The 13,592-nt window shown below is 39.2% G+C and overlaps 1 protein-coding gene across 48 annotated transcripts in view; it reads right to left on the reverse strand.

Annotated features, from left to right (window-relative positions):
* Nucleotides 1-13,592, reverse strand: part of USP54 (ubiquitin specific peptidase 54) — a 119,738-nt gene that overhangs the window by 3,759 nt on the left and 102,387 nt on the right. For 26 of the 48 annotated variants that reach the window (XR_014306985.1, XR_014306987.1, XM_082716366.1 and 23 more), the window contains 3 exons: nucleotides 11,376-12,772; nucleotides 3,526-3,650; nucleotides 3,072-3,212 (listed from right to left, as the gene is read on the reverse strand). Coding sequence is in view for 45 of the 48 variants with exons in the window: in XM_082716366.1 (XP_082572492.1) it covers nucleotides 3,072-3,212; nucleotides 3,526-3,650; nucleotides 11,376-12,772 (1,663 nt within the window). In the remaining 3 variants the exon portion in view is untranslated. The remainder of the gene's footprint in view (nucleotides 1-3,071; nucleotides 3,213-3,525; nucleotides 3,651-11,375; nucleotides 12,773-13,592) is intronic. The other 22 variants (XR_014306986.1, XM_082716381.1, XM_082716390.1 and 19 more) reach the window with 1 other exon arrangement.

Consider the following 13,592-nt stretch of genomic DNA (forward strand, 5'->3'; position numbering starts at 1 on the left):
TGCAGATCTTCTTCCATTAACCTGTCTCTCTCATAGCCCTCATCTTCCCAACGCTACCATCTAGGTCTTTGGCAAACTCTTTAATGCTAACACTAGAATCAGGTTGAGATAGAAATTTTAAAATAGAGAAATAAGAAAGAGAAAAGAAAAATCAGAAAGCCCAAGACTGAAAAAGAAAATTCTGTACACTTTAAATACTGGGAACTAAAAATGTATCTCCCTAAATGTATAATCAGGAATTCTACTACTCCACCTTCTCTCCTGTCACTGCTACACTCCAGTCTTCTGCCACTCAAGTTTGTAATCACTGATGCTTGTGTCCTGTTCTGTACTCCACTCATCTCATTTTTGTGGCAAAGTCTCAGAAATATCCCCTTTAACACTTAAAACACTAATATGTCCAAAATCAAACCAACATTCTTCCAAGCTGCACCTCCTGGTACCACATTTTCCTAAGTCACCTAGATTCAAATGTTGACATTGCCCTTACTTTTGCACTTCTCATCCATGATTCCACTAGTTGCCTTTATCAAGAAATACCATTTCTACCTACAGTTTTTATATTTAAGCTCAAGCGGACCAGGGCAACAGCCTCCAATCTGATCTTCCTATCTCCAAGCCTGCTACTTCCTTATTGTGGCCTGCAAGATGCTATGTGCTAGCAATGCTGATCTTTCTCACTTTATCTCTACCATTCCTTTCTCACTTTATCTCTACCATTTTTCACTACAACCTTCTTAATGTTCCTTCAAACACACCAAGATTATTCCAACTCAGGGCTTTTTCACTTAACTGTTTCTGTTACCTGAAATAGTCTTCATGGCTCACACCATCATTCACTGAAGTCTCTGATCAAATGTTATTCTCTTAGAGCTGACTTCCCTCAATAACCACTGAGAATAACCACTATTACCTCTTTAGTCCTTCTCCCCTTGCCTTGTTCTATTCTTCTCAATTACACATTGTTTGGTGTTTACTTGTTTATTGTCTTTCTCCCATGGTAGAATATATTTCTTTTTACTCCAGTATTCCCAGCACCCTCAACAGGACCTGGAACATTACACGCACCTAACAAATAACAAATCAAATAAAATAATCTACATACCAGTATATCTTATTTCCCAACTAGGTTGTAAGCCAATCAAGGGCAGTATTATTTCATCAGGCCATGCTTATAGTACCCATCACAGCATGGTACATTATAGAGACATTTACCATACAGCCTAAGGACCAGGTGTCAATCCTCTCAGTATGTGACATAGACAACCATTCCTTTCTCCTGCACAGAAGAAAGTGATGCCATACTTTCCTATTATCTCTCTGGTCCTCACTCTCTTAAGGGTTCTTCAGATGAACCACTTAAATATAGTACTCATCAGGGATATGTCCTGGCTTCTCTCCTCTTTTCACAGTATTCTTTTCCTCTTTTCAATGGCTATGATTCTTGAATCTTGATTTCAAGCTTTAAAAGTGTCACATCCAAAGGCCTACCAGATATCACAAGCATAATATATCCAAAATTATACATATCTCTTCCCTCAAATACATCATTATCAACTCATAATTCTTGGGTTGATTCTCCATGATTCTCCTCTCCATATATCCAATCAGGCACCGAATCCCAATGATTTTCACTTCCTCTTTGGCTTTCCAACATGTCCATTTCTCTCTATCCTCCCAAACTCCATACGGTGGTTCATGATAGGACTCTTGTTTATATTCTTTCCAGTCTCTTTTGTCAACACTGTCCTTCCCTCCCCAGAATTTAATTCTGCATACCAAATGAGTTGCTTTTGATTCAGTGAGTATCTGCTTCAAGTTCCTTTACCTGCTATGGCTGCTTTACTTCCTTCAGGAATCTTCCTTGATCCCTCAAATCTGGTTTAGTTGTCCCTTCTATTATGCTTCCATAGCATTAAATCTTATCATATTATAATTATTTATCTGTCTCCCCAGGTAGACTGTAAAGGTAATGACACCAGGGACTACATCTAGCTCACCCACCACTGTATCCCCAGCACTTGGCACAATACCTAGAACACATGGCCAAACAGCATTTGTTTTAAAGAATGAATCAGTGAATAAATTAATGATATATAGAAGTCAGGAGAAAGGAAGCCAACTCCCTAGAAAAATAACAATCTGCCATTAAATTCACTAACAGTACATAAGAACAAATGCTAGGCAGAAACCACCACCTATCCCAAAAAGAATGGCAAGTTGTTTAGGAAATTTTGAACAATAAATTGGAAAAACATGACTGTTACTTGGGAGGGAAACTGGATCTGAAGGCCTAGTAGGACAGAGACTTAGTTTTTACTATATATCCTTTATACCATTTAATTTTTTTATCATGTATTTAAAACTGGTTTTTCAATTTTTATTGAACTTACCTGGTGAATAAGCTTTAACGCAGTGGAGCTTTGCATCCTGACCTCCATTGTAATCAAAACTCAACTTGCCTTGGGCAAGTGTTTAGAATTCTCAAAAGGATAATTTATAAACCCAGTCACTGAAAATATTTGAGTTATTGATTTCTGCTGACTTCGGTGTCCCTGTCCCTTTCACCTACAGATCACTGCATTGATTCTATATGAAAAGCCTCCAGGACGACTGTTTTATATCACTTTCCTTTTCTTGCTAATGCACCTGCTTCATTTTAGCATGAAAGCATACTAGACCCCACTCAATCTTATACTGGAATGGGGAGGAAAAGGCAAAAACAATATCCCATCCCATGTCTTCCCTTCTTCCCTTGATTAGTGCAACAGGTTTTGACCCAATCAGCAGCTATTGCTTCTGAGACTCAAGGCTACTAGGCTACTAGGACTCTTTTCACCCTAGGGAACCCTATAATATACCTTCCATAACTGCTACGAAGGGACATTCCTCTGGGCTCCAACAAAATGTGTGTCAATAAAGTAATGACTGTGTCATCATTTTTGCTGAATGCACATGGCCTTCCCCCAAATTACAACTTTTAGTTTCCCCTGCCGCTCTACCTACACTGTATTTTTATCTTAGCAAAAGAAAAAGGGTGTTCTGAATAGACAGACCCTGATTCTACTTACAAAACTGTGGGAAGAGACTGGAGCCTCGTCCCTCTCTGAGACAACGGTGCCACTGAGACTGCGTGAGATGCGGTGAAAGTTCTCTGCACCGTATTGATCATCCTCCCCATATTCCCTCCTGGGGCCTCGGCAAGGTGCAGCCTTCAAACACACAGACACACACAGGCAGACACAAAACACCAAACCTATGGTTTTCCCACAGACCCCGTCCCCAGGGGTATGGGAGAAAATAGGGTAAGACCTCACTACTAGCAATTAGATATATTTGAAAGATAGTGGCCATGTGGCAATCTCCTCTCATTTAAAAGAAGTCCAATCATAGACCTTGTTCTCTTCCAACAGCCCCACATTACCATGCTCCTGCCTTACCACCAACCCTACCACTCATATCTTTCCACACTTCCTTTCCCAACGCACCACCCCATGTCAGCACTGTAGGACCTGAGGCTGCTACCTGAGAAGCAGAAGCAGGCACTGTGCTGGTTTCATGGAGACTGTGCTCCATTTCTGCTGTTGGAGTCTTTGAGAGACCAAGGCCAGGGGCTGAGTGCAACCTCCTCCCCACACCATCTGCAGAGCCTGAGGAGGAAAACATAAATACAAGTTGAAGCCATCTTTTTTCCTGGACCCTAACGTCAGCCTGACAGCAAAAAACAAAAACAAAAACAAAAACAAAAAAACAACCAACCAAACAAACAAAAAACTTTCAGGAGTTCTTTTCATGAAATAACAAATATGTATTCCTGAAATGAATAGAGATGTGCTCCTATAATGTAGAAACAATTTCAGAATATGGATAGCTTCCTATAGGCCAACGAGGGTCTCAGGACACAAGCCTTGAAGAACTTGTACAGAAGGGGCTCTGTAGAAAGACAGCTGAATGTCCCATCTTGCCTCATTTCAATTTTTTAAAAACAATCAGCTTTGCTTCTGTCGGACTTGTGCCCAAGACTTATAATATATACAGAGGAAACTGTCTAACACAGTTGTTCTCTAGAGTGTCTGTGATGACAAAGGGAACATTATCTTCAGTCTATTTAGAAATTGAGATGAATATAATAATCATTTATCAAACCTCCTCATTTTATATAACAGGAAAATGAGTTCTAGGGTTTGAAAGGTAGTAAGTAGTTTAATCAGAATTAAAATTCAAGTCTCTTGATTTCACTTCCTATTACTATGAACAAGAACTCTTCAATGACATTTTGAATGTGTAACACCTTTGTATTTCCCCATCAGATTCTCTCAATCATTAACTGCTTAAATTCTAAACAATCACTAAATGCTTATCTCTTCCTAAAAATTTTGCTAGAGTATTAAGAACTGCTCCAAACTGGATATGTGACTCCCAAGGGGCTCGCCCCAATACAACTAATTAAGCCTTCCATTCTGAAAACGCACATGCCCTTGACCTACATTTAATGTATGTCTATCACCAATTCACATCTTTTTTTTTTTAATTTTATTTATTTATTTGACAGAGAGAAATCACATGTAGATGGAGAGGCAAGCAGAGAGAGAGAGAGAGAGAGAGAGAGGGAAGCAGGCTCCCCGCTGAGCAGAGAGCCCGATGCGGGACTCGATCCCAGGACCCTGAGATCATGACCTGAGCCGAAGGCAGCGGCTTAACCCACTGAGCCACCCAGGCGCCCCACCAATTCACATCTTGATTTGATATGTTGATCCTAATACATGTATCTGGCTAAAGGAGGATATTCCTAATGCCAAGCTAAAATATTATTTTTAGTATTTTCTGGTATAGAAGTTCTAATACCACCTCAGATTCATCTAGGAGCTGTAAAAATACAGATTCCTCTATCTCTCCACAGCCCTGCTGAATCAGAATCTTTGTGGTGAGCCTGGGAATACTTATTTTTAAAAGGCTTCCTGGAGGGGCACCTGGCTGGCCAAGTTACTGAAGCGTGTGACTCTTGATCTCTAGGTTAGGACTTGGGCATAGAGATTATTTAAAAATAAAATCTTGGGACGCCTGGGTGGCTCAGTTGGTTAAGCAGCTGCCTTCGGCTCAGGTCATGATCCCAGCATCCTGGGATCGAGTCCCACATCGGGCTCCTTACTCAGCAGGGAGCCTGCTTCTCCCTCTGCCTCTGCCTGCCATTCTGTCTGCCTGTGTTTGCTCTCTCCCCCTCTCTCCCTCTGATAAATAAATAAAATCTTTAAATAAATAAATAAATAATAAAATCTTTAAAAATAAATAAAACAAAGGCTTCCCCACAAAGTATAGGACAATATCCCCACACATTGTTGAAGGAAATTTGAAATGTTATAGTCCTCCTAAAAAAACCTGTTTAAAAATATCCATTAAAATTGAAAATATGATTTACCCTTTTATCCAACAATTCTACTCCTAGGAATAAGAAACAAAAATACCAGTTTACTGAGGCATTATTTGTAGCAGCCAAAAAACTAGAAATGAAGTAATGCCCATTGATAGCAGAATGACTAAATACACTAAGATATGTCCAATATCAAATATGCCCAGCCACTCACTAAAAAGAATGAACTGAGTTAAACTAGATGACCTGGAGGAATTTTCATGAAGGATTGTTAACTTAAAAGGAAAAAAAGAATTTATAATATTATCCCAAGGCAAAAAACCCTACTGTATATGTAGGTCTACATAGGATTATATGAACAGAAAAATACAGAAATATGCACATTACATTATTCCCTAGAAGGTGGAGGATAAAAGGTAGGAATTTATGTAACAGGAGGAGAAATAAGAAAATATCTACAATAAAAACAGCATGTGTGCTGTCATCCCATTTATATAAAATTATTTCTCTGTTTTTTAAAAAGCCACTCCTTGGGTGACTATTATGGGCAGCCAGATTTAAGAATTACAGCTGTAATCGTTAGAATGTGATGTTCTTCTAATAAAGTCTGATTACTAGACAAGGAGGTGGCTGCTGGAACCTCGGAAGGGAATAGGCTGATTCTTTTAAAGATACTTCAGCAGAGGTGAAGATGGCCACCTTTAAGGAGTACTGTTGAGGGGATAGAAGACAGAGTTAGGATGATGTCTACTCATGGATCAACAGTTACAAGAAGAAAAACTACTAGACATCATACACTTCCTGATATAAGAAGAAATACAAAGTAGGGCACCTAGGTGGCTAAGTGGTTAAGCATCTGACTCTTGATTTCAGCTGGGGTCATGCTTTCAGGGTCCTGAGATTAAAGCCCCCCGTGTTGGGCTCCCTGCTCAGCGTGGAGTCTGTTTGAGATTCTGTCTCACTCACCCTCTGCCCCTGCCCCTGCTCATGCATGCACACACACTCTCTCAAATAAATAATTTTTTTTTTAAAAGAAGAAATACAAAGTACCACCTCTAAGATATTCCTATTAACAAAAAAGAAAAAAAGAAAAGAAAACACAACTGAGGGTTATCTGACTAGAGGAGCGCATAACTCTTGATCTTGGGGTAGTGAGTTAAGCCCCACATTGGGTGCAGAGATTACTTAATAAAATAAAACTTAAGAAAAAAATTGAACCTGACTTTAATCAAGCCTCTACCCCTAAACTACCAGATTACAAAAAATTGGGTAGAAGAACATGTTTTTAAAAAGAACATGTTTTTAAAACTACTAGAATATAATTAGTAAAATCTAGAATGTGGACTTGACAAATGGCCAAATTTCCCCTTTGACAAGAGGAAAAAAAGACCAGAATTTTATAGGCTAATAAAGCCTTGAAACAAATCAACAAAATGCAATGTGTAGATCTTGTTTGAATACTAATTTGAAATAAACTAACTATGAAAAGGCATTTATGGGACAATTGAAAAAATGTGAATACTGGCTAGTTACTGTATTATATTAAAAATTTTTGTTAACTTTTTAGGTATAATATTATAGTTTTGCCTTATAAAAAAAGAGTCTTTATTTCTTAGAGATGCATTCCAAATTGTTTATGCATGGAATAATAAAATGTCTGGGATTTGCTTTAAAATAATTCAGTAGAGGGGTACCTGGCTGACTCTACACAACTCTACTTTGCACAATTCTTGATCTCAGAATCATGAGCTTGAGCCCCATACTAGATATAGAGATAACTTAAGGAAATAAATAAATAAATAAATAAAACATTTTGAATTAAATAAATAAATAAATAGTAAAATAATCCAGTAGGGAGGGGATATGTAGGAGGAGAGGGAGGCACTATAGCTATATCAGAATTGGCCATATGTTGATAAATGGTTAAGATAATCACTGCGGAAGCTACTGATAAGTAGTGGCTTATTGGAGGACTATTGTAACATTAACTCATTACTCTTGAATGTATTTGAAATTTTCTATAACAAAAAGTTATTTTTAAGATGATGTCTGCCTAACTTCAAAATTCTATGAAATTTAGAAATATATGTCAAGGGCAATGTTTATATAATTCTTTAGAAACTATAATGTCAAAATTAGGGGCACCTTGGTGGCTCAATCATTAAGCATCTGCCTTCAGCTCAGCTCATGGTCCTGGGGTCCTGGGGTCCTGGGATCAAGCCCCACTTCGGACTCCCTGCTTGGCGGGAAGCCTACTTCTCTCTCTCCCACTCCCCCTGCTTGTGTTCCTCACTCACTCTCTTTTCAAATAAATGAATAAAATCTTTAAAAAAAAACCTATAATATGAAAATTAATCTGCTCACAAAGCACCATATACTGTACAATTCCATTATATCATATGTCCAAAACAGGCAAATCTATAGACAGAAAACGGATTACAGACTGCCTAGGGCTGGAGGAGAGAGGGATAAGGGGAAATGGGGAATGACTACTAATGGGTACTGGGTTTCTTTTTGGGGTGGTGAAAACACTAAACATTTTATTTATTTATTTTAGAGAGAGAGAGCATATGCTGGGCAGGAGGGAGAGTATAGAGTGGGAGAGAATCTCAAGCAAACTCCACATTGAGCACAGATGTGGGGCTTGATCTCATAGCCCTGAGATCATGACCTGAGCTAAAATCAAGAGTCCAATGCTTAGCCCACTGAGACACCCAGGTGCCCTATGGGGTGATGAAAACACTTTAAAACTGATTGTGGTGATGGATGGATAATTCTGTGAATACTCTTAAAAAACAGAACTATACATATTAAGTAGGTGAATTGTATGGTATGTAAATTACATATCAGTAAAGCTTTTTTTTTAAGTAATAAGAGAAACAAATACTACATGATCTTACTTATATGTGGAATCTAAAAAGAGATGAATTACTGAAACACAGAATGGTAGTTGATAGCATCTGGTCGATAGGGAAATGGGGAGGTGATGATCAAAGGATATAATCTTCCAGTTATAAGATGAATAAATCCTGGGAATCTAATGTACAGGTCTGTGACTGTAATTAACAATGTTGTGTTATTTAAAGTTGCTAAGAGAGTAGTTCTTAAATGTCCTTACCAAAAAGAAACTATAATTTATCTGTGGTGATGGTTGTGTCAACTAACATTATTGTGATAATCATTTCACAATATATATGTGTCAAACCTTCACACTGTACACCTTAACCTTATACAATGTTATTTGTCAATTATATCAATAAAGCTGGGGTGAGAAAGTACCTTTGTACTTAAAAAATTCTTTACGAGGGGCACCAGGGTGGCTCAGTCGGTTAAAGCCTCTGCCTTCGGCTCAGGTCATATGATCCCAGGGTTCTGGGATCGAGCCCCGCATCAGGCTCTCTGCTAGGCAGGGAGCCTACTTCCCTTCCTCTCTCTGCCTACTTGTGATCTCTCTCCCTCTATCAAATAAATAAATAAAATCTTAAAAAAAAATGCTTTATGATAAGATAAAGAGGGACTCCCCTAGAGATATATTCTATCATACAAAGATCCTAGTTGACATTTCCCTTCATTACCTATTTCCTGATTTATTCCTCCTGATCACTTCTTTATGTTAAAATAAAGGCTAGTTTGGTTTGACAAGGATTTTGAGGACTGACTCATCAGATGGATTTTTTAAAATTAATTTTTGCTCCCTCTTAAGCAAAACAGTAATGTTTAGTAGGTACTCTTTCAAATTGTTTTCGGAATCATAATTTTCCTGAAGGCTAATTTACCAGTACATATAAAGAGATTTATAAATGTATATAACCTTCAACTAGTTATTATCCTTCTGGAAATTTATTCTGAGGAGCTAATCAGAATTGTGGCCAAACACTTACATATAAATATAGTCATCATCTATTTATCTAAAAATTTGAAGTATATGAAGTATAGTAAAATGACTATATTACAGTATATTCATATGCAGCATATTGCCAGTCCTTAAAAGTAGTTTTTTTCAAAGGGAAAATGCTTATGAATATAATCTAAAAATATAATGAGAATAAACCACATACATATATTGTAATGATTTTGTAAGAACAATAAATAAATATATCGTATATATTGTTGGAGGCCACGGCATGGTTGGAGTCGAGGACCAAACCAGGCCCTGACTTGTGTCTCCTTCAAAGTCTGGAAACCTTGACAAGGTTAAGGACGGGAAAATTGAGTGTGCACTGAGAAAGGGTCTGTGCAATGTGTCGTGCGCTCGCCTACGTGACTTCCCACACACTCTCCCTACAGGAAAAAACAATGTGGCCAGAGTCCTGAGTTCTTAGTTAGTCCTTTGGTTCTGTACCTCCCATAACCCACTCCCTGGTTGATTGTCTTGCTAATGCCTTTAGCAGAAACTACCTGGCCTCACCAGGTTTGCTTGTAGTTAATGTGAACTTGTTATAGGAACTTGCGGTCATCTGAAGAGGTCTGCCTTATAAATGCTTGTAAGATGTGGAATAAAACTGGCACTGTTGGACATCTTCAGTGTCCCTCCTGCCCCCATTTCTTTGTCTCTTAACTTTTTTTCCATCATCCTCTTAGCCCTCATGGTTACCCTGGTCGATTCGTTGAGCTGGACTCAACGTGACAACATATGCATAAAAAAACAAAGCCAGAAGTAAGCTAATGGAATTACAAGTGGGATTATCGATGATTTTTGTTACTTTATGTATTTAAAGCATCTACAATGAAAAATTTCCTATTTTAGGTAATGTAAGCTTTTTGTTTGTTTGGGGTTTTTTTGGTAATATAATTGCTTGACATTCAGTTTAATTTTAATTGCAATATATTCTTTTATATGTGTTTTTTATGATGTATAAAATACTTGACATTTGTATATTCTTTCTCCCTCAGACAGAAAGCTAATTGAGGTAGTATTCACTTTTCCTCATTCTTTGGAATTTTTCCCATACTACTCTGTCCCATGTACCTAGGGAGCACTTAATAAACAGTACTGCAAAGTCTACACTATGATCCATATCCTAAAAAACATACCTTAATATCAAATCTTATATTTATGTGATATCCCCCCACTAACAGCTTCTAGGAAAAGCTCCTAGGTACTCAATAAATACTCGTATGGCTGTATTTAAACATCAGTTGGCAGCATGCAAGGAACCTGTGCTGTTATGGAAACTGTCATACCAAGCTAAAGATAAAATTCTATGAGTTCAACTTCATAGAATCACATATATCATTTTAAGAGTAGGAAGAAATCTTTAAAAAAAAAAATCACTGAACCCATTCTCTAATTTTACAGGTAAAAAGTTGGCCATGGGATAGTAAGTGAATTGTCCAAATTTATGCTGACAGTTAATGATGGAACCAGGAAAATAGTTCAGGCTTTGGTGTTCTCAAGTACCTCAAAGTTAAATATTCTTCATGTCTTCAGTTTCCAGAACTATGTCTGTGAAGTCCATTTAAGGTGTAGACTTCATTCTTTACACAATATAATCTAAGAGGTAGTCAGTGAACAGGCATACAATCTTGAAAATTCTATACCTGGTAGTTCCTGAAGAGATCAAGGAAGAACCTAATATTTCTGGCTCAGTATGATTTGGCAATGCCACATTGGGAGATATGGCTCAATGTGGGCATCCCTTTTACAAGCTAGATCTGGAAACTGGATCTTGGATTCAAGCTCCTAAGCCATAGAAGGATAACTTTTTTTTTCTCAGTCTCCCCTATTTCATTCTGAGTCCCTCTCAAAGACCTATGAACCACTCCTTAGCACTGCATACTGCTGAAGCCCTGGGCACATATTCATTGACAATGAATGATTCTACTCTAGCTAGAAAAAAGTCTAGCTCTTGTCCTAAAGTCTTTATGAATAAAATCAGAAGATCTGCTACCACCTCCTAAGCTGGGGATGTTATTTGGACAGACTACCATCCCTCTTCTGATCTTGTCCTCTCACTTTCAGCTTTTATATGTCCCCCACTCCCCCTGCCCATGGTTGCATCCCTACCTGTTTGGTTAAAGGAGTGCCAGGCCACATCTTGCTGCCCCCATCCAGAACAGCCAGCTTGAGAAGCCTGAAGACTAGCTTGGTAGAGAGACTCCAATTCTGAGGTTTCCTGCTCTGTGTCTTGGTTCCAATGTGGATGCAAAAAGATGTGGGTTTTTTCCGGATAGGCTACACAGGTATGGGAATCATGGGGGGAGGACTTCATTCCTGGCCCAGGGACCCCATGTTTAAGTTGTGAATCACAGAGCCTCGTGACATTCACCCAAGAGTCTAAAGGCAAGGAAGTCCCCAAGTCGACACTGCTGCCTAGTTCCTTAGGCCTAGCATCTCTCACTTGAGATGGCTTTCCTTGGTTCATGCTTGGTTCTGCCAACCTGGGCTGTCTTCCCCTAGAAGTTTCACTATTGGGCTGCCCAGAGTTCATGGCAACAGAAGGATAATTAGCCGGCTCTTCCCAGGAAGGTAGTCTGTCCTTACCACCCAAGGAGGACTGTTGTTTTGCCCAAGGCCAGTGGCCTTTCCCTTGACCCTGGAGGAAGGGAGGCTTACAGTCAGAAGGGGAAGAGTTCTTCCTTAGACTATTTGTCAAACTTCTATCCTGGGAACCTATGCCATCCCTTGTGGAGGCACCTTGCATCCTCTGGAACTGCTCTGCTAGTGAGCGGACAAGCCCCTTTGTGCTGGGAAACTCTGGCTTATAGGGATCCTCACTGCCTCCATCCACTTTTGAAGTCAACAGAGTTTTGAGGCTTTGGGCTTGGAGGCATTGGTTAGTTTTCTGCACAGTATCAGGAGAGTGAAGCATAGGTGAGGAAGCAGCAGGCATTACGGGGTGGCAGGCCCTGTACAGGGAAAGACTGGGCTGAGCTGATAAACTGGAAGGACTACAGCCTAGGCTGTATGCATCTCCTCTCTCAGAGGTATCTGTTCCAGCTGAGCGTGACCAAGGCATCACCTGGGATGAGACAGGAGGATCCTTCTTTTCTTGGAATAGCTGTTCTTGAGCAATGCCTCTTCCTTCTTGTGGAGGGAACCTGGTACAGCTGCTGTTGTCAATCCTGTAGCCTTGCAGCTTACCCTCTGGTATATCCAATGGTTCCCAACCATAATGAGCATTCTTCTCAGTCCTCCCTGGTGTTTTAGGTAAGGCCTGCCTGTGGAGTGCAGAGGGGTCAATGCTGTCCTCCTCAACTGAAGTCAGAGGGTTTGAGGCAGACCTACTAGGGGAATTGGGGTGTGAGGCAGACAAGGCAGATGACTCTGAGAATAGTGATGAGTGCGACTCATGGCAGGAAGCAGGTGAGTGGATGAAAGAACTGGCCCCAAACTCTGTATTCGTGCAGGGTTCCAGTTGAGCCTCCTGGCTTAACAATACTTGGAGCGGGATAGGCTGTTCACTGAAATAAATGGAGAGAAACAGTCATAAGCTGCCTTAAATGACAAGATCACTTACAAAAAGGCCTGTTCATTTGGTTCCCATTTCTAGCCATCCACAAAGGGGATGGTAAAAATAAACAAAAAGACAAGCACAAGTAGAGTCAACAGTTCAGAGGTTCACAAGAGAAGGCAGGCACATGGTCAGCTCACACCCAAGCACTAGGTAATATTAATCCTTTTTATTAACTGCCCTCACCAAAGTTCCACACAGTAATATTAAGTGAAGTCCTTGTCGATAGTCTTCACTGCCTTTAAAGTCCCATTCCAATCATATTCTTCTTGCAAATTAAAAAATAAAAATTGCTAATCCCACATGCAGATGACATGGAGGTGAGCAAAGCCTAGATATCACTCATACATGGGGTCCTGAGAGGCACACCAGCCACAAGAACCAAAAGGCACATTTCAGAGTACAGTGTAATTCAGGTTCATGGGATTACACAGAATTCAGCCACTTCAAGTGTGTTTTCATAATATGGATTTGGTTTTATTATTCACTGAGATATTTTCCCAAAGTAATGCATTGTGACTCTCTTGAGATTGGGAGTAAGACTAAGAAATTAACCGCATTTACTAGGTTTCTTACTAATTGTTTTGTATTTCTGACCTAAAAAACTCTGTTAAATGCACTTAAATAAAAGCCTCAATTACTCACATATATTAAGTGGTGTTAAGTTTTCTAGAAAGAGTTTAGCTGCCTAAATTGCTTATATTCAAACATATCTCTCATCAGGTTCTCAGATCAGTATTCAACTATTAGAGTAAACTGTAGGAGAAAAG

This window comes from Mustela nivalis (genome assembly GCF_964662115.1).
Source record: "Mustela nivalis genome assembly, chromosome: 2".
NCBI classification, from domain to species: Eukaryota; Metazoa; Chordata; class Mammalia; order Carnivora; family Mustelidae; genus Mustela; species Mustela nivalis.